Source organism: Martes martes (assembly GCF_963455335.1).
Source record: "Martes martes genome assembly, chromosome: 4".
Classification (NCBI taxonomy): Eukaryota; Metazoa; Chordata; class Mammalia; order Carnivora; family Mustelidae; genus Martes; species Martes martes.
Genome location: NC_137891.1, coordinates 45,660,781 through 45,680,231, shown reverse-complemented (window position 1 = coordinate 45,680,231; position 19,451 = coordinate 45,660,781). Strand labels below are relative to the sequence as shown.

Sequence of the window (19,451 nt, the reverse complement as noted above, 5' to 3'; positions counted from 1 at the left end):
AAAGTAGTTGCTAAGTAACTAATACTAAATGTAACTCACTTTATTTTTATGTTATTTTGTTATACTTCTTATAATAATATGTGTAATTGGAGATTACTGTAAATACCAAAAAATGTTCAAAGAAAAAATAACAGGGAAGTTGGAACAATAGAAAAATTAATACAAAAAATGTGAGAAAAGTTAAATTTAAAAAAAACCTCTGTTAAAGGCACTTCATCTCCCTAGAATAAAATGGGAGTGGAAAGGGAAAAAAGCAAGCTGCCATCTCAATAATACTAAAAAAAGAAACTGATCTATTATATCACCTATAACCACATAGGTGGAAGTGCCTTAATGGTCAGCAAGTCCCTGAATGCTCACTATAATAGTCCCTTGTCTCCCAAGGCAGTTAGTCTATGACAGGGGAGTCTTAATATCCATACTTAAATTATTGTGACATTCTCTTATATGATCAGTCAAAACGCCTTCCCTTTGTTTTCGTCCACGGGTCCTAGTTCTCTTCTTTGTGATAAACTGAGTAAGTCCAATTCTACTTCCCATATGACGGTCCTGTCAATGTTTGCAAATGGCTATAATCTCCCTGTCCCTCACATACACTTGTGTTTTGTCCTTCTCTCTTCTGAACATCCTTAGTTCTTCAGCCAGTTTCCTTATTACATTGGTTTTAATCGCAGGTGCTATCCAGATGCTTCAGTGTTTAAACCTCTGTTCAATTTTTATCCTCACAATGAAACAAAATACTCCTAATATGACCTTATGAATATAGACTTGAATGGAATTGTCATTTCCCTGGTCCCTAAACACTTTAATACTTAATGATTCATTGGCTTGGGGGGGAGGGTGTTGATCATATCACAACATTTAAATTAGGCTTAGCATCAACAAGCCCTGAGAGGTTCTTTTATTCAGGTATTATTGCTTAAGCCACATCTCCTTATCATGTACTTTGCAGAATACTTTTTGAACATGATCAGATTTTATTTTGTTAGATTTGAGTGATCACTTCAGCTTCTTAAGATCTTTTTCAGAATGATTTCTGTAGATCAAGGGTTTTAACTTGTCTCCCAGCTTTGTGTGATCCTCAGATTTAATTAGCCAGTTTTTGTATCTTTAAGTCATGATTAAATATTGTGTGATCCTCAGATTTAATTAGCCAGTTTTTGTATCTTTAAGTCATGATTAAATATTCACCAGTACCGGGCTCAGATCAGAGCCACACAACATGGTGCTTAGAACCCCCCAATATCAATCATTAATTAGCAATTTTGGAGAATAATCACTAATTTTGTGTGGAATACTTATAAAAGAACTGTTATACTGCCCATATTTCTCCATTTTGTTCTTACGAATATCATCAGAAAAAAGAAAAAAATGTAATCAGGAGACCTTGCTTGACTACTTTTCCTGGCTTGTTCCCTCATCTTCAGAGTGGCTTTCCCTGATGACCCACCCAGTTCCTCTGTGTCTTTGTACCTTGATTTATGCTTCTTCAAATTATTTTTCACCATCCATCATAATATTTTTATTAATATGTTTATTGACTCTTTCCCCCAATTAGAATATAAACTCCATGAAGACTGAAATTTAGTCTGTTTTATTAACTGACACCTGCTCAGCACATGCCATCCTGAAGCATTAACTAAGTATTTGTTGAATAAATAAATGAGTGAATTCTGTATCTTCTATATATACCAGATAGGCCTGATAATGTAATAGTCATGCATATTATTATAAAATAATAAAGTGTTTTATAATATGCAAACTGTTTTAACATTTAATTTTTGACAGTACTACTACTGTCAAAAAAGGAAATGAAATTGGTCATAATTTTAGTCAGTAAATATTTATGGAGCAGCGATGACATTGTGCCAAGCTCTAGAGATAGCACATGAGACCTGAAATTGACCACTGGTCTGGTATTATTTGTTTTTCATGAATTTTTGCTGGCATCCCTTATATTAAATTTTCTAAATTTTTTAAGCAGGGATTAAAGTGTCTACCAATAGTGTTTATCAATAAGTAGATATGCAAAATCAACATTTTTTTCCTTTTTGAGAGTCAAAATGGCATTTACTCTTCTCTTACTTTTAGTAAGTGCCTCTCCATTCTGTCCCACAAAGAACACTAATAGCACCATGGAGGTATTTGCAAGTATTCTCAATAACCTGAAATATATATAAAATAACCTGAGATTTGCACTTTTTAAACCTTTCAGTGTCCTTGGACTTTACTTTCTTCATCTCAGTCTGGAAACTATAGTTAATAGAGTAAACAGAGGCAAAGTAATAGATAATGATTCCTACTTTCTTCTTTTCACTGACCAACAAGGTATCCTTGGTCTTTGATATGAACAGAATTTAGAATAGTTTGACTTTGTTTAGTTTTTGTAATTTTTATTAATTTTTGTATATACAGAGCTGTGACCTTTCTAATGCTATTCTTATAAATTAGCAACATTCTTTTACATGCATCCTATGTGTCTCTACTTTTTACTATAATTTATAAATGTCCCTTAAAAGTCAAAGTTCATCACAAACCATGAAAAAGTTATGGTTATTTAATCTACCTATCTTCTTGGAAAGGCCTTTAAATGAAGGGCAAAATATCTTTTTTTTTTTTTTTTTTTTTTTTTAAAGATTTTATTTATTTGTCAGAGAGAGAAAGAGCGAGAGAGCACAGGGAGACAGAGTGGCAGGCAGAGTCAGAGGGAGAAGCAGGCTCCCTGCCGAGCAAGGAGCCCGATGCGGGACTCGATCCCAGGACGCTGGGATCATGACCTGAGCCGAAGGCAGCTGCTTAACCAACTGAGCCACCCAGGCGTCCCCAAAATATCTTTAAAAATACTTAATGTGGGGGCACCTGGGTGGCTCAGTGGTTTAAGCCTCTGCCTTCGGCTCAGGTCATGATCTCGGGGTCCTGGGATCGAGCCCCACATCGGGCTCTCTGCTCAGCAGGGAGCCTGCTTCCCCCCCTCTCTCTGTCTGCCTCTCTGCCTAGCTCTGATTTCTCTCTGTCAAATAAATTTAAAAAAAAAAAAAAAAAATACTTAATGTGGGGCACCTGGGTTAAAGCCTCTGCCTTAGGCTCAGGTCATGATCCCGGGGTCCTGGGATAGAGCCCCGCATAGGGCTCCCTGCTCAGCGGGGAGCCTGCTTCCCCCTCTCTCTCTGCCTGCCTCTCTGCCTACTGTGATCTCTGTCTGTCAAATAAATAAATAAAATCTTTTTAAAAATAAAAATAAAAATACTTAACGAAATTAAATGGAAGTTTACATCTTGCTACCATTTTCTGAAATAAGTTTTCTCACTGGAATGCTGACCAGAAACATAGTATCTGAAAGAAAAATATTTCCTCTGATTAAGGTCAACTGAGACTTTTCTACTTTAAAAAGAATACATTCAGTTTGGTTATCTATCAAGTGTCCATTAGTACACCTTAGATACCAATGAACTAGTTAGTGATAGGCTTTTTTGAAATGAAAATATTTATATGTGCCATATTCACTTTCTCTGCTATTCTCAGGCCAGTGTGGGAACCAGAATACTTCAGGTTTATTCTTCATAACTTCTTACATGATAACTTTATAGTTTTATAGATAAGGATAATATATGTAAATGAAAATAGCTATTCTAATGGGGTGAGAGGATTGTGGATGATTTTTATAAATAGTGTGTTTTAATTTCCTCTGATTTTATAAAATCATCTTTTTAGTTAAAAAGAAAGCCCTTAGCTTCAAAATGCATGTTAAGATCTTTTGTAGAATGGGGAAGTTCTTATTCTCTGTCTTCATGGCTGAATGATAAATTTATCAAGACCTTCAAGAAATCATGGAAGTCTTTGTCCTTCCCTCACTTTATCCACTTTTATCCTTCTGTTGAAGATCCAGGTTTAATAAGTCATGCCTTTTATAATGGTATTATTTATAACAGAGAAAGGGGAGAAATAGGGGCACCTGGGTGGCTCAGTGAGTTAAAGCCTCTGTCTTCAGCTCAGCCCATGATCCCCGGGGTCCTGGGATCGAGCCCCACATCTGGCTCTCTGCTTAGCCGGGAGCCTGCTTCCCCCTCTCCCTCTGCCTGCCTCTTTGCCTACTTGTGATCTCTGTAAAATAAATAAATAAAATCTTCAAAAAAAAAAAAGAAGAAGAAGAAGAAAGGGGAGAAATAAAGTACCGTGTGAAAACCAAACAAAATTAGCTCATAGATTTCTGATTAAGGTTTTTAGGTCAGGTTTGAAAATAAAGATGAAGATGTTGGTAAAGGAGCACATAAGGAAGCAAGCTCAGGAATGCATTTTCTACAATACTGTATTTAAACCAACATTTAGCCCAGGAATTTGCAAATTATGGTTCAGGTATAAGGTGAGACCGCATCTCAATTTTTTTTTTTTAGCATTTTTCACTTGTGGCATAAAAATAAACTCTACTTATCATAGTAATGCTTACTATTCTAGTAAATGTGCAATTGGAGTGCTGGTTTTGGTTTTAGGGGGTAGGTGGGAAGAACAGATAGTATTGAATAAGAGCAACTTGTATACAAAACATTAATAAGATTAACACATATAGATCACTTATTATGTGATAATGTTCTGAATGCTTTGCTTAGAATCAGTCATTTAATTTTCTCACTGCAACCCTGCAATATAGACAGTGTTATTATCCCCAGTTTGCAGGTGGGTAATCACACAGAGGTACAGAAAAATTTAAAACTTCCTCAAGTTCACACACAATTAAGTGGTAGAATTAGAGTATAAATATAATACAACTTTAGACTCTACAACCTGTGTTCTTAGCCATGTGGTATATTGCCTTTGAGAATCCAGCTTAGCTTTTCATGTATTGGCACCATGTTTTCTCTTGGTTTTTTCTATTTTTTTTCTTAGACTTACCCTTTTATTTTAACAATGTATGGAAAAATGTATATAGTCTGTCCCCTCCCTTAGAGTAATATTTTTTAATATCAAATTCATCTAAACACTAAACAAATTTTCTCCTATTAAAACTAGTAAAAATATAAGTTAAATAATTGAAACACAAATGGTGTGCTAGATAGAGTTCATTTCCCTGTGTTGACTCTAACTTATGCAGTGTGAAGATTGAAGTAATTTAAATTAAATGTTTTTAATTTAAAGATTTACTACACCCTTTTGTCCATTAAACACTGTTTCTGTTCTTATATGTTGCCTTCCATTTTTTTAAAAATAAGGAACCTTTTAAATAGGGAGTTATAAGATGTTGTGTAACATCTACACAAAATTTACAAGTGAAGCAAAACTGTAAACGATATATCAAAACTGTAGAATGTCACCAATAATTCTTAGGCATTCCTTATCATGGACTTAAATATGTTTTATATGCTAAATAAACTGTTGCCAACAGATATGATTCTTTTAGTGGTAGGCATAAATCATACTACTGTCAAAAAAGGAAATGAAATTGGTCATAATTTTAGTCAGTAAATATTTATGGAGCAGCAATGACATTGTGCCAAGCTCTAGAGATAGTACATGAGACCTGAAATTGACCACTGGTCTGGTATTATTTGTTTTTCATGAATTGGATTTTACTTGCTTCAGAATTTAAGGTTGTATTTTTAGGGCATTGTAAATAAGAACATATAAACCTGAAGTTGCAAGCAATACCTAGTTGTAATCATATTAGATACCAGTAGTTTCGCACTTCTGTGGGGTGTAGGAGAATTTTGAAAGCACATGCTGTAAAACTACTTATCTTAAAAAGTAATGTTTGACATATATGCTCATTCAGAATTTAAGAGAAAAAATACTCCGGTTTAATTTTTCAAAACTCGGTCTCCATTTAAAAATTTATGACATTATGCTGAACTTCAAGTCAGTATGTGTTGCTTCAAGAGTTATTGGGTTCAGTACTCTAGAGTTTAATGTATTAAGAAACTGATAGAATATGTAGAAATTAAATATTTATATAGAACATTTCCTCTGTCTCATACCTAAATACGATGAATTTAAACAAAGACAGTTTTTGGGTTTTTTTTTAAAGAAAAAATTTTAAAATTCAATTATTTACTCTTTTCCCTTATAGATTGCAGATTTTGGTTTATCAAAATGGCGAATGATGTCCCTCTCACAATCACGAACTAGTAAATCTTCACCAGAAGGAGGGACAATTATCTATATGCCACCTGAGAACTATGAACCTGGTCAAAAATCAAGAGCCAGCGTCAAGCATGATATCTATAGGTATGATATGTTACTTTTGCTTAGAGTTAACCTTGTCTAAAAACAAGATGAATTAGAATTTTGAAGCTTCATTTTATTTTCTTGTAATTTTATTTATTTGAGATAGAGCACAAGCGGGAGGAGAGGCAGTGGGAGAAGGATAAGCAGAGTCCCCACAGAACAGGGAGTTGGATGTGGGGCTCCATCCCAAGACCCTGGGATCATGACCTGAGCTGCAAGCAGATGCTTAACTGACTGAGCCACCCAGGTGCCCCAAAGCTACATTTTAATGTATAATTTTTAGTCTTCTCTCATAAGTGTGGTAAAATAAAGTAGAGACCACAGTGGTTAATATTTTTCAAATTAAAGATGCCTTGCTTTAAGCCACTTCTACATCCTTGAAAAATCTGAAGCATATCTTATTGTCCTGTCAATTTATAATATAGGACTAAAAGGTTTTTATCTTATGTGACTTTGATGGAGGAGGGAGGAAAATAGTGTGGTTAACATTTAACACTACCAAAGGAGACAATACTTAAACCAAAGAAAAAGTTAACAGAATAGAGCTACATGAGACCATCTTTTTTATTGCTCTTTGTTTTGTATGAATCATAGAATCATGTAATTAGAGGTCATTAAGAATCATCCACAACAAGTTATCCTCGCCTATAACTTCAAATTTTTATTACAGTAATTTGCTAATTTTTCAAATTGAATTAATTCCCTTTCAGAACAAAGTTGTATATATACATTCATCACTTTGATTGTGTATGGTGATTCTTTATATAACATTTCGCTGCCTTATTACTTGCAGAAATGATATCTCCACAGTCAGCTTTTAAAATCAGTGTTCTTTTATTATGTATATTTTATTATGTATAGTTATTTATTATGTATATTATGTATAGTTTATTATGTATAGTTAATTTATACTGTCCTGTTTATTATGTATAGTTTATTATGTATAGTTAATTTATACTGTCCTGTATGCATATTTTTATCTTAAACAGCTATGCAGTGATCATGTGGGAAGTCTTATCCAGAAAACAGCCTTTTGAAGGTAAGTGTACTTTCACTTCCTTATTCTAGATGATACCATGTTGGAAGGCCATATCCAGAACTACCTAAATAAAGCCCATCTTGTTTTAAAAATGCCTACCATGCATTTTGTGGAAAACACACATAAAAACATAACAATTTATCAATTCTGAATCCACTGTATATTAGAAACTGTACTAGAGTAAGGGTTAGAAAAATGTAGATTCTAATTCTTGTTCTGACAGTAATTATGATCAAGCCACTAAATCTCTTGAGTCTTCATTTCTTTTTTATTTGCAAAATGAAAATTTTAAATTTTTATTTCTTAGATTCATTCCAGCTATAAAACTCTTTATTTGAAAATTTAATCTGTTTCTTCTATAACAAACAATGAAGAATAATTTTTAAGTTCTCTGATAACACTGTCCATTTCTTTATTTTGAGGATTATATAGGTCAGCTTGCTGTGTAATAACCTCAGAATCTCAGTAGCTTACAAAATAAACATATGTTTCTCATTCACATTAGATGTGAGTGGCCATTCTTGGCTGTGCTGGGTTCCACTCAGTTCTGCTGAGCTGTGCTCTATTCATGTTCCACTGGCCAAATCAGATACATGACCAAGCTTAAAATTAATGAGGTGAGGTGAGGCTATAACCCACCACAGGAGGCATATGAGTCTGCTGGGTTATATATGTGTATATATATGTCTTTAACAAAAAGGGGGGTAATGCTTTATTCCTAAGATTTTAAGTTTCCCTCATTTTCATTTGGTTGACTTTAGAATGTATTTAAGTAATGTATTAAATCATAATATATTTCTAATGAATGAAATATATTTGCTTTGACAGAAGTCACCAATCCTTTGCAGATCATGTATAGTGTATCACAAGGACATCGACCTAACACTAATGAAGAAAGTTTGCCACTTGATATACCTCATCGAACACTTATGATCTCTCTAATAGAAAGTGGATGGGCGCAAAATCCAGATGAAAGACCATCTTTCTTAAGTGAGTGTACGGTTTTAGTCTGGACCTTTAGAATTACAAAAATAGTGAATATACTGTGAATAAAATAGTCCATGAAAAATTACACAAGTTAGATGGCAAGCTTAAAGTTTGTTTTTTTTTTTTTAAATTCAGTTCCTGTTTTTATTTTATGAGATGAGATTGGAGACATAAGGAGGGGCTGTTGGCTATCATAAAAAGGTTAGAAATTTATTCTAAGTATAGTGGAACACCATTAAAGTGTGTTTCTATGGAAATGACATCTAATTTGTTTTGGAGAAATCACTCTTGTTGCTGTGTGGAAAATTGAATGGAGAAGAATAGGAGTGGAAGCAAAGAGACCACCTAGGATACTTTAGCAAGAGTTTACTAATTAAGGTGGTAATCTGAGATAGAAAAATTAGATAGAATTAAGATCTATTTCAGAGGTAGAACAGATCATCATCTAAATGTAAACACAGGAGAAAGTTTTTAAGACCTTGTGTTAATCAAAGAACTCTTATATATGACATCAAAAACAAGATCCATGAAAAAAAATGGTAATTGAGCTTTGAAAAAACTGAAAATTTTTGCACTTCAAAAGATGCTATAAAGAAAAAGTGAAAAGGGGGCGCCTGGGTGGCTCAGTGGGTTAAAGCCTCTGCCTTCGGCTCAGGTCGTGATCCCAGGGTCCTGGGATCGAGCCCCGCATCGGGCTCTCTGCTCCGCGGGGAGCCTGCTTCCTCCTCTCTCTCTCTCTGCCTGCCTCTCTGGCTACTTGTGATCTCTGTCTGTCAAATAAATAAATAAAATCTTTAAAAAAAAAAAAAAAAAAAAGAAAAAGTGAAAAGATAAGCCACAAACTGGGGAATTATCTTTCTAACTAAAAAAGCAATGAAATGTACATTTTATTCAAAATTTGTGTCCAATCCTCATTAGTTCTATATTTAAAAAATCAAAAGGTGCTTATAATGGATTCACATTTTATTTCTTATTTCTTAGAGCTATGTGGGAGGGTATCTGTCTCCTTTGTACCTAGTGCCCCTTCCAAATACTCATTTCTTTTCCATTCTCTAAAAATTCTAGCTTCCCTGAAGATCATATTATTGGGCCATACTTACTTTTCTACAGACTTCCAGGTTTTTCCCTATTGTTCTTTTTTTTCTTGTCTTTTCTTTTTTAATTGACACTTAATGTATTATTTGTTTCAGGGGTACAGGTCTGTGATTCATCAGTCTTACGCCATTCACAGCGCTCACCATAGCACATACCCTCCCCAATTCCATCCCCTAGCCACCCCATCCCTCCCACACCCCTCCCCTCCAGCAACCCTCAGTTTGTTTCCTGAGATTAAGAACCTCTTGGGGCGCCTGGGTGGCCCAGTGGGTTAAAGCCTCTGCCTTCAGCTCAGGTCATGATCTCAGGATCCTGGGATCGAGCCCCGCGTCGGGCTCTCTGCTCAGAGGGAAGCCTGCTTCCTTTCCTCTTTCTCTGCCTGCCTCTCTACCTGCTTGTGATCTCTGTCTGTCAAATGAATAAATAAAATCTTAATAAAAAAAAAAAAAGAATCTCTTATGGTTTGTCTCCCTCTTTCGTCTTGTTTCATTTTTCCCTTCCTTCCCCTATGATCTTCTGTCTTGTTTCTCAAATTGCTCATATCAGTGAGATCATACGATAACTGTCTTTCTGTAATTGACTTATTTCACTTAGCATAATACCCTCTAGTTCTACCCACATCGTCGCAAATGGCAAGATTTCATTTCTTTTGATGGCTGCATAGTATTCCATTGTATATATATACCACATCTTCTTTATCCATTCATCTGTTGATGGACATCTAGGTTCTTTCCATAGTTTGGCTATTGTGGACATTGCTGCTATAAACATTCGGGTGCACATGCCCCTTCGGATCATTACATTTGTATCTTTAGGGTGAATACCCAGTAGTACAATTTCTGGGTTATAGGGTAGCTCCATTTTCAACTTTTTGAGGAGCCTCCGTAGTGTTTTCCAGAGTGGCTGCACCAGCTTGCATTCTCACCAACAATGTAGGAGGGTTCCCCTTTCTCTGCATCCTCGCCAACACCTGTCATTTCCTGACTGGTTAATTTTAGCCATTCTGACTGGTGTGAGGTGGTATCTCACTGTGGTTTTGGTTAAGACTTTGACTTTTGGCTTTCTGACTTTACACTGCTTTGACCGCTAAATACTTAAAAGAAGCCTTCTGCAGATCACAGAGCTCTCTGTCTGTATACAACTCCCCTCTCTGATGCTGCCCTATGAACTCTGTCTGCCTTGGTCTACCCAGACTCACAGCCCCATCTCTTCAGTTAAGTTTCCACTCACTTGAGAAGTGAGGCTCCACCTCACTTCCCTCTTAAGCTGCAGCTTAAGTGTGGGCAGTCATAGGGCTCACCTGATTTGTTTCCCATCTCTCAGTGATCACTGTTCTTTGTTGCCTAATATCTTGTATTTTGAAGACCACTGTTTCATGTATTTTGTCTGGCTTTTTTGGTTGTTTTAGACAGAGTGGCAAATCAAACCCTGTTGCTACATCTTGACCAGAAGTGAGAATTATTTATTGGTTTCTCTTTAAACTAATGGCCATGGTGCCTAGGTGGCTCAGTGGGTTAAGCATTAAGTATCTGCCTTCGGCTCAGGCCATGATCCAGAGTTCTGGGATCAAGCCTGGTGCACAGAGACTCCCTGCTCAGTGGGGAGTCTGCTTCTCCCTCTGGCCTTCCCCATGCTCCTGCATGTTCTCTCTATCAAATAAATAAAAACTTTAAAATAAATAAATAAATAAATAATGGCCAGAACTGGACACTAAACACTACTTAGAAATTCTGTTATGCTTCTCAAATGCATGTACTATTCCATTTTTATATATCAGCTCTTCTGAAGGTATGATATAAGGACCCCTGGGTGGTTGATCCCTATGACTTCAGAAGAATTCACAAAATCAAAAACTCTTCAAAATAATAAATACTAAGATTATTTTTTTAAATTCTCATTCTCTCATGAGTCTGTAGTGGATTTTTCCAAAGACTAAATGAGGTATAATGGTTTCATTGCTTCAACAAATAATGGAATGTGTTCTCATGTTTTCTGATGTTTTAAGTTTTTCTGTTTTAATTTGTAATATAGTAAGTGTCAGTAGATGTGACACACACATACCAAAGCTATTTGGGATAGTCAATAATTTCGGAGAATCCCGAGACCTAAAAGTTTGAGAATTGCTTCCTTGTGTCAGTGATCATCTTGTATTATCGTAGGAGATACCTAAGGCCCATTCTTTATGGTCCCAAAGTAAAGATGAAATTCCATTTCAGTCCCCAAGAAGGAAAGTATAGGAAGAACATTTCCAGCTTCTGTGTGCCCCTCAGCACTCTTCCTCAGACCTACCTCATTTGTTAATTTTGGAGAAAAACTGAGCATGCTTATCTGGTCCCCCTTCTCAGTTTTTTCCTTCTTTTACAAGTCAGCCTGTCTAAAGGATGCATATTTTCTGCTCCCCCATGTGGAAGTAGATGAGGCCTGTGGCTGAGTAAAGCTGTGAACTCTTTCCAAGCCCATTGGCTACAGATCTAATGGTAAATTATCATTATCATTATCAGTAATAAATGTTGGTACTTTGATCATTATTTATCATTATTCGTGGCTTTTGATAGATTCTAAGCTTAGGAAAAGAAGACAGAGGTAATAACTTACCCTCCCTTCTTAAACCTGCTGCACCCCACGCTCCATCTTTCCTTTGAGGTGATCACCTGTTTTCACACTACATTAAGAAAATAGAAACTGTGAGAGAGTACTACTATCTCATAGATCCACCGCCAGATCTATAATCTTAGTTGTACTTTTAACCATCTTTCCTGCCTTATCTCATTTACAGGGGAAAAAAGTGTCCATATATTTACATAAATGTAAACATACTACTTGTGCTCTGAATACCATTCCCAAACCCTCTCCAGATTCTGTTCCTTTGTATTCTTTCTCTACTCTTATAGTACCAGTCTCAGCCTGTTTACTGGATTATTCAGCTATCATACAGATGTATTCCATTATTATCCCCTATCTTTATACAGGGGTTGGGAGAAAGACATGACTTCATATGTTGACTTCAGGTTCCACCTCATTTTTCAGCTCCCATTCAAATCTAAACACCCTATAGGAATTGTCCATACTTCTTGTCTTCGCTGCTTTCACTCTAATTCAGGTTTTAACAAACTTTTATCAGTCTTCTGTTTTCATATCTCCACTAAAACTACATTGTTGGGATTACCAAGGATGGCAATATTAGAAAATCCTGCTTATCTTACTTGGCTTCTCAAAAGATTAGACATGACTAATGATTCCTTCCTTGAAATTTTCTTTCTGGTGGCTTCAAGATACAAGAGGCTACACCATTTAGTATTCTCTCTTCCTCAATCTCTTTCTCTTCCTCTACTCAATTTTGAACTGTTGGAGTGCCTTAGAGCTCTAACGTGGGCCTTTTACTCTCTGTATCCTGTCTTTATTCACCCCATGGATAATCCAGTCCAGACCATGGCTTTATATACTATCCATATGTTAGTCATGCTCATTTTTATATATGGAGCCTTGACCTCTCTTTTCAGCAATAAGTTCATAGATTATTATAGTAGTTGTAGTAGTAATTATGATTATTTCTATTTGTTGGCTATTATGAATAATGCTGCTCTGGCTATTCATATGCAAGTCTTTGTGTGAACATGTTTTCATTTCTCTTAGATTGCTACCAATGAGTTGAATTGCTGGGTTGTATGCTAAATTTATCTTTCTTTTTTTTTTTTAATTATACCTATTTTTTTTAAGATTTTATTTATTTACTTGACAGAGAGAGAGAGAGATCACAAGTAGGCAGAGAGGGGGGGAAGCAGGCTCCCTGCTGAGCAGAGAGCGCTATGTAGGGCTCCATCCCAGGACCCTGAGATCATGACCTGAGCTGAAGGTAGAGGCTTAACCCACTAAGCTACCCAGGCGCCCTTATCTTTCATTTTTGAGAAACTCTCAAATGTTTTCCAAAATGGCTACATCATGTTACATTCCCATTCTTAAATTTGGTTGTCTAATTATTCTTTATATATTCTAGATACAAGTCCTTTAGCAGATACATGATATGAAAAGTGTCCTCACAGTCTGGGGCTTGTCTTTTCGTTTTTCTTGATAGCAGCTTTTTGAAGTATAAGAGTTTTCAATGTTTTTGAAGTGCATTTATCAAAATTCCCTGTGGATCCTGTTTTTAATGTCATATCTAAAAACTCTTTGCCTAACCCAAGGCCATGAATATTTTCTTCTATATTTACATTTCAGTGATGATCCATTTCAAGTTAATTCAATGTATGGTGTTAGGTAAGAGTCTAAATTTGTCTTTTTTATTGGATATCTAGCTGTCCTAGCACAATTTGTTGAAAAGATGATCCTTTTCCTATTGAATTGCCTCAGTAACTTTGTCAAAAAGTAATTGACCATAACTATAAGGGTTTATTTTTAGACTCTCAAGTGTATTCCATGATGTATATTTCTATTTTTATTCATATAATAAAGGCTCCTAAAAGGGTTGAATGTCATCAGTTTGGGGAAAGATTGACCAAGGGCCTTATCAGGGAACTATTAGCATTTATATTTTGCAATTTAATGATTAGAGCAATCCAAACTCAAATAACTTTTTTTTTTTTCCTTATTTAGAATGTTTAATAGAACTTGAACCAGTTCTGAGGACATTTGAAGAGATAACTTTTCTTGAAGCTGTTATTCAACTAAAGAAAACAAAGGTAAATTGCTAACTGAAATAGTAGAAATTGAATTTAAAACAATCGTATATATAGGGACGCCTGGGTGGCTCAGTTGGTTAAGCGGCTGCCTTCGGCTCAGGTCATGATCCCAGCGTCCTGGGATCGAGTCCCACATCGGGCTCCTTGCTCTGCAGGGAGCCTGCTTCTCCCTCTGCCACTCTGTCTGCCTGTGCTCACTCTCTCTCTCTCTCTGACAAATAAATAAATAAAAAAAAAAAAAAAAAAAAAAAAAAAAAAAAAAAGTAAAAAAAAAAAAAAAAAAAAAAAAACAATCGTATATTATTCATGGAGATTTTCGGCATAGTTTAATTTAGTTTTTATCTAAATATTTTTCACACATACAGACTACAGTATTAGGGTGATAGAGTTGAACAGAGACTATGAATACTGTTTTCTCTGTCACCAAAGAGCTTTTCCATTTCATTCCAATGGCCACTTCTAGATTTCAGAGGCATTTCCAGAACTGCCATTAAATATAAGTTTAAAATGTGTAATGAATGCCCATAATGTACGATGAATGCCCTAAATCACTAGGGTTTTTTAACCTATATTTCTTAACCTAAAGTTTTCGTATATACAGAGTAATAGAAGTCTGGGTTCTTATGCTTCTTTTTATTCAGTGTTCTTGGGTTTTTTTAAGATTTATTGCCAAGTTAAGCTGTCGAATTGTATTAATAATTGAGGCCAAGATGTATAGTTTTAATGCTTTATTTTATTTTGTTTTATTTTCCCACTCAAAAACTCTCTATGTTACATAAATCAAAGTAACAGTTTATGTGAATTACTCAGAACAATTGTCTTATTTACTCGTTCTGGTTTTTGTAGATTAGAACAATTGAAGGGACCTATTACTGCAAGGTTTTTCTTAATATTATCAAAAACTTGTTTAAAAAGCAACTGCTGTCCTTTAGGGACAAAGTAAGCATAGTTGAACACTTGCTGAGTTTCATTATATTACATCTGAGATATAATAATAAAAATAACCACTGATTAACCAAAGTCTTGAGTTGTGAACAAGCATGGTCTACAATTTATGTATCATTAAATGACATTGATTGCATCTTGCAGTGTAATAGATCTTTTGACATGACCTGTAGTTTAAAAGGGAAATGCATAAAGAAACAACCACCTTTAGCCAAACTAAAAATTGATGGTGTCAGTATTAGTGCCTATTTTTTAAGAACTAGAGAACTGTGTTTTAATTCTTTTGATAAGTTTTCACTGACCTCCCTGCTTCTGAGTCTTTTCTAGAACATCAATCTCTCCAATTCTTAGTAGCTAAAAACTTCTGTAATATATATATACACATATATATATCTATATGTATACATATATATGGTTGTTTTTGTTTTTGTTTTGCTTTATCTTTCAGTTCTCTCTCTTACAACTACCTCTTCTTCTGCCAAGACAAAGGTGGATAGAAGAATTTGTTTTCTTGGTTATAAAATGGAAGAAAACCATTTCAGTTCCATTTTTTTTTTTGTCCCCAAACAACTTTAACACTACGATCTATATTTTTTATATTGTTTTAAAAAAAATTTTTAAGATTTTAATTATTTATTTGACAGAGAGAGACAGCGGGAGAGGGAACACAAGCAGGCGGAGTAGCAGAGAGGGAAGCAGGCTTCCCACTGAGCAGGGAGCCTGACGTGGGTCTGGATCCCAGGACCCTGGGATCATGACCTGAGCCGAAGGCAGATGCTTAAGGACTGAGTCACCTAGCTGCCCCAGTTTTTTAAATTGTAATTCAATTAATTAACATATAATTTATTATTGGTTTCAGAGGGGCAGGTCTGTGATTCATCAGTCTTATATAATACTCAGTGCTCATTACATCACATGTCTTCCTTGATGTCCATCACCCAGTTACCCCATCCCCTCACCCCTCTCCCTTCCAGCAACCCTCCAGGTTTCCTATAACTAAGAGTCTCTTATGGTTTATCTCCCTCCCCGGTTTCATCTTGTTTTATTTTTAGCTCTCTTCCACTATGGTCTTCTGCCTTATTTCTCAAATTCCCCCTATCAGTAAAATCATATGATAATTGTCTTTCTCTAATTGACTTATTTTGCTTAATATAATACCTTCTTGTTCTATCCACATCATTGCAAAAAACTAGGATCTATATTTAAAATTGTTAATTTGGGGGCACCTGGGTGGCTCAGTGGGTTAAGCCTCTGCCTTCAGCTCAGATCATGATCTCAGGGTCCTCAGATGGAGCCCCACATAGGGCTCTCTGCTCATCAGGGAGCCTGGTTCCCCTTCTCTCTCTGCCTGCCTCTCTGCCTACTGTGATCTCTCTCTCTGTCAAATAAATAAATAAAATCTTTTAATAAATAAATAAAACTTGGTTTTTTAGGAGAAATGTAGGCTTTTTATTTTTTTTCTTTTTTTTTGTAGTAGAATTTTATTTTTTTAATTTTATTTTATTATGTTATGTTAGTCACCATACAGTACATCATTAGTTTTCAATGTAGTGTTCCATGATTTACTGATTGCGTATAACACCCAGTGCTTTTTAAATAAAATAGTTTAAAGTACATATTTTCTTTTTTTTTAAAGATCTTATTTATTTATTTGACAGACAGAGATCACAAGTAAGTAGAGAGGCAGGCAGAGAGAAAGGAAGGGAAGCAGGCTCCCTGCTGAGCAGAGAGCCCGATGCGGGGCTGGGATCATGACCCGAGCCGAAGGCAGAGGCTTTAACCCACTGAGCCACCCAGGCGCCCTAAAGTACATATTTTCAAATACCTGAATACCATTTAATAATAACATTGCTAAATTACTAAAAAAAATTACTTTCTTTGTTGTTCTTAAGTAGCTGTATTGTTTTTACTCAGAATTTTAATCTTTTTTCTGTTAAAAAAATTCCGTATCAATTCTGTGAAACTGGTAGGGGAAGAATATCATCTCTATTTATAAATAAGACAGCTGAGGTATAGGAAAGTTACATAACACTCTACACAGCTAGCTAACAGCAGGGCCAGGAGTAGAATGCAAATATAATAAGATTTTTCATCAAGAAGTTTCTGGGGGCACCTAACTCTTGATTTTGGCTCACGTCATGATCTCAGGGTCATGAGATCAAGCCCCACATTGGGCTCTGCACTCTTTGCAGAGTCTGCTCTAGGTTCTCTCTCTCTCTCTCTCTCAAATAAATAAATAAATAAATAAAATCTTTAAAAAAAAAAAAAAAAGGAAAGAAATTTCCAAAAACCCAGGACTCCTCAGTGGTTCAGTCAGTTAACCGAAGTGCCTTTGGTTAAGTGTCATCTTCAGCTCAGATCATGATCCCAGGGTCCTGAGATGGAGCTGGCCTCAGGCCGTCTGCCTAGTAGGGAGCCTGCTTCTCCTTCCTTTACTTTTACTGCCCCTCACCCCTGCTCCTGCTCTCTGTCAAATAAATAGATAAAAGCTTTTAAAAGAAGAAAGGGAGGGAGGAGGGAGGGAGGGAAGAAGGAATTTCTGAAAACAGATCACCAATTAGGGTGACTTGTTTTGTTTGAGGTTCCTACATTTTTTTAGTTCTTTGAACCAGGTCCCATAATTCATGTTCTCACAGATAGCATTTCCTGTATCTTAAAAAGTAAAACCTGAAGCAAAAGTTTTTCCTTAATATTCCATTTCACTTCTTTCTAGGGGCTGATTTACTAGTTCATAAATAATTTCAGTTATCATAACATCAGTTATAAAAACGATGTTACTTACTCAAGGATATCGCATTGTCAGAAATGTTTCAATAAATTTAAAAGCACAGAAAAATTGTATCTAACAGAGACAGATCCAAAGAATAATTCTGAAGGTTCACATAAAAATGTCATTGGACAGCTTTGTGCAAAGTACTGTGCTAGGTGGATTATGTATACAGATGAATAGTGGTTTTTTTCTTCTAAAGTTCCTTACCCATGTAATGGAGCAGACAGTCATAAGTATGAATAATGGAGGGCTGGGTGTAGCACCCACCAATTTCTAAAGTTCTGTAAACCGGATGACATGTTGGTTTGGAGACGAAAAGCATATTGACAGGTTTGTTTTTTAAATCACTCACTAGTGATGGCAGCTTAATCTGACTGGTTTATAGAGACGGGAGTATATCACTAAATGATTTTAATAGAAGGTATAGCATATAAATAAATCATCTGCTTTAATAGCTAGCATTTATTGAATGCTTACTAAGTAATCTTAGGACTTTTTTATTTATAATTCTACTTACAGTGATCCTGCAAAATAGGTATTCTTATCTCCAGTTTACAAATCAGTAAACTGAGAGTAAGTCTTATGCCTAAAATCCAGTAGTTAGGTATCCTGGGATTCTAAACCAGACCTGATTGGCTACATGATCCCCATCATTCCATAAGGACACTCTGTATCCTTTAGTTTAGCCCTCAGTTTCTTATCTGTAAAATTAAATAATACCTGTACTTACCAGTGCAGTGCCCAAAATATAGTAAATACTTAAAAATTAGGATAGACACATATACTTACACAAATTGAAATTTATTAAGTACTTAATTTGTACCAGACACAGTATATTCATTATCTCACTTAATCTCTAAAACAGTCCTGCATGTCCATCTTTTTTTATTTTTTTAAGACTTTATTTATTTATTTGAGAGCAAGAGAGAGAGCGGGAGCTGGGGGTGAGGGGTGCCAGAGGAAGAATGAGGAATAGACTGCCAGCTGGGCAGGGAGCTCGACGAAGGGCTCAATCCCAGAACTCTGGGATTGTGACCTGAGCCAAAGGCAGATGCTTAACCAGCTGAGCCACCAGGCATCCCAGTATTAGTCCATCTTTAAAGATTAATTTGTTCAAGGTAATCAATTAATATGAGACGGGATTCAAAGTCTGTTTATCTAAAGTTATTACCCCTGTTGTATACTTATACAACAGGGTTGTATAGGTTATATATTTATAACCTATAGGTTATAAATTATATTTATATATTTATATAAATTTATATATAAATTATATATAAATAAATATAAATATATTTATATTTATATATTTATATAAAAATAAATATATATATTTATATTTATATATAAACCTATTTTATATAAAGGTTATATAATATATAACCTTTAGGTTATATATTATATTCTCAAATGATTTAACTTTTCTTTTCATTGATTTTGTATAAACATATAAAGTATGTTAAGCAGGTTGTATTTTACTCACATAATTTCCTAATCACCTCCAACTAAAGGACTTAACTGTATTAATTCCAGTTACAGAGTACTTCGAGCACTATTCACTTATGTGACAAGAAGAAAATGGACTCATCTCTGAACACACCTATAACTCATGGACCACAGGAGGTAAAAAAATTATTTTGACAAACTCAAAATGTGAGAAGAAAATGAAAAATAATTTAGTCTTAATTCCTTCCTTTACATGTGGAAGCTAAAGCCCCAGGAG

General features: G+C 35.2%; 1 protein-coding gene across 1 annotated transcript in view; it reads left to right on the top strand.

The window, feature by feature from the left end:
* The window catches only part of RIPK2 (receptor interacting serine/threonine kinase 2), a 32,434-nt gene that overhangs the window by 8,196 nt on the left and 4,787 nt on the right, over window positions 1-19,451 (top strand). The window contains exons 4-8 of the mRNA XM_080802160.1: window positions 6,059-6,216; window positions 7,206-7,255; window positions 8,084-8,245; window positions 13,928-14,013; window positions 19,262-19,351. Coding sequence (XP_080658286.1) covers window positions 6,059-6,216; window positions 7,206-7,255; window positions 8,084-8,245; window positions 13,928-14,013; window positions 19,262-19,351 — 546 coding nt within the window. The remainder of the gene's footprint in view (window positions 1-6,058; window positions 6,217-7,205; window positions 7,256-8,083; window positions 8,246-13,927; window positions 14,014-19,261; window positions 19,352-19,451) is intronic.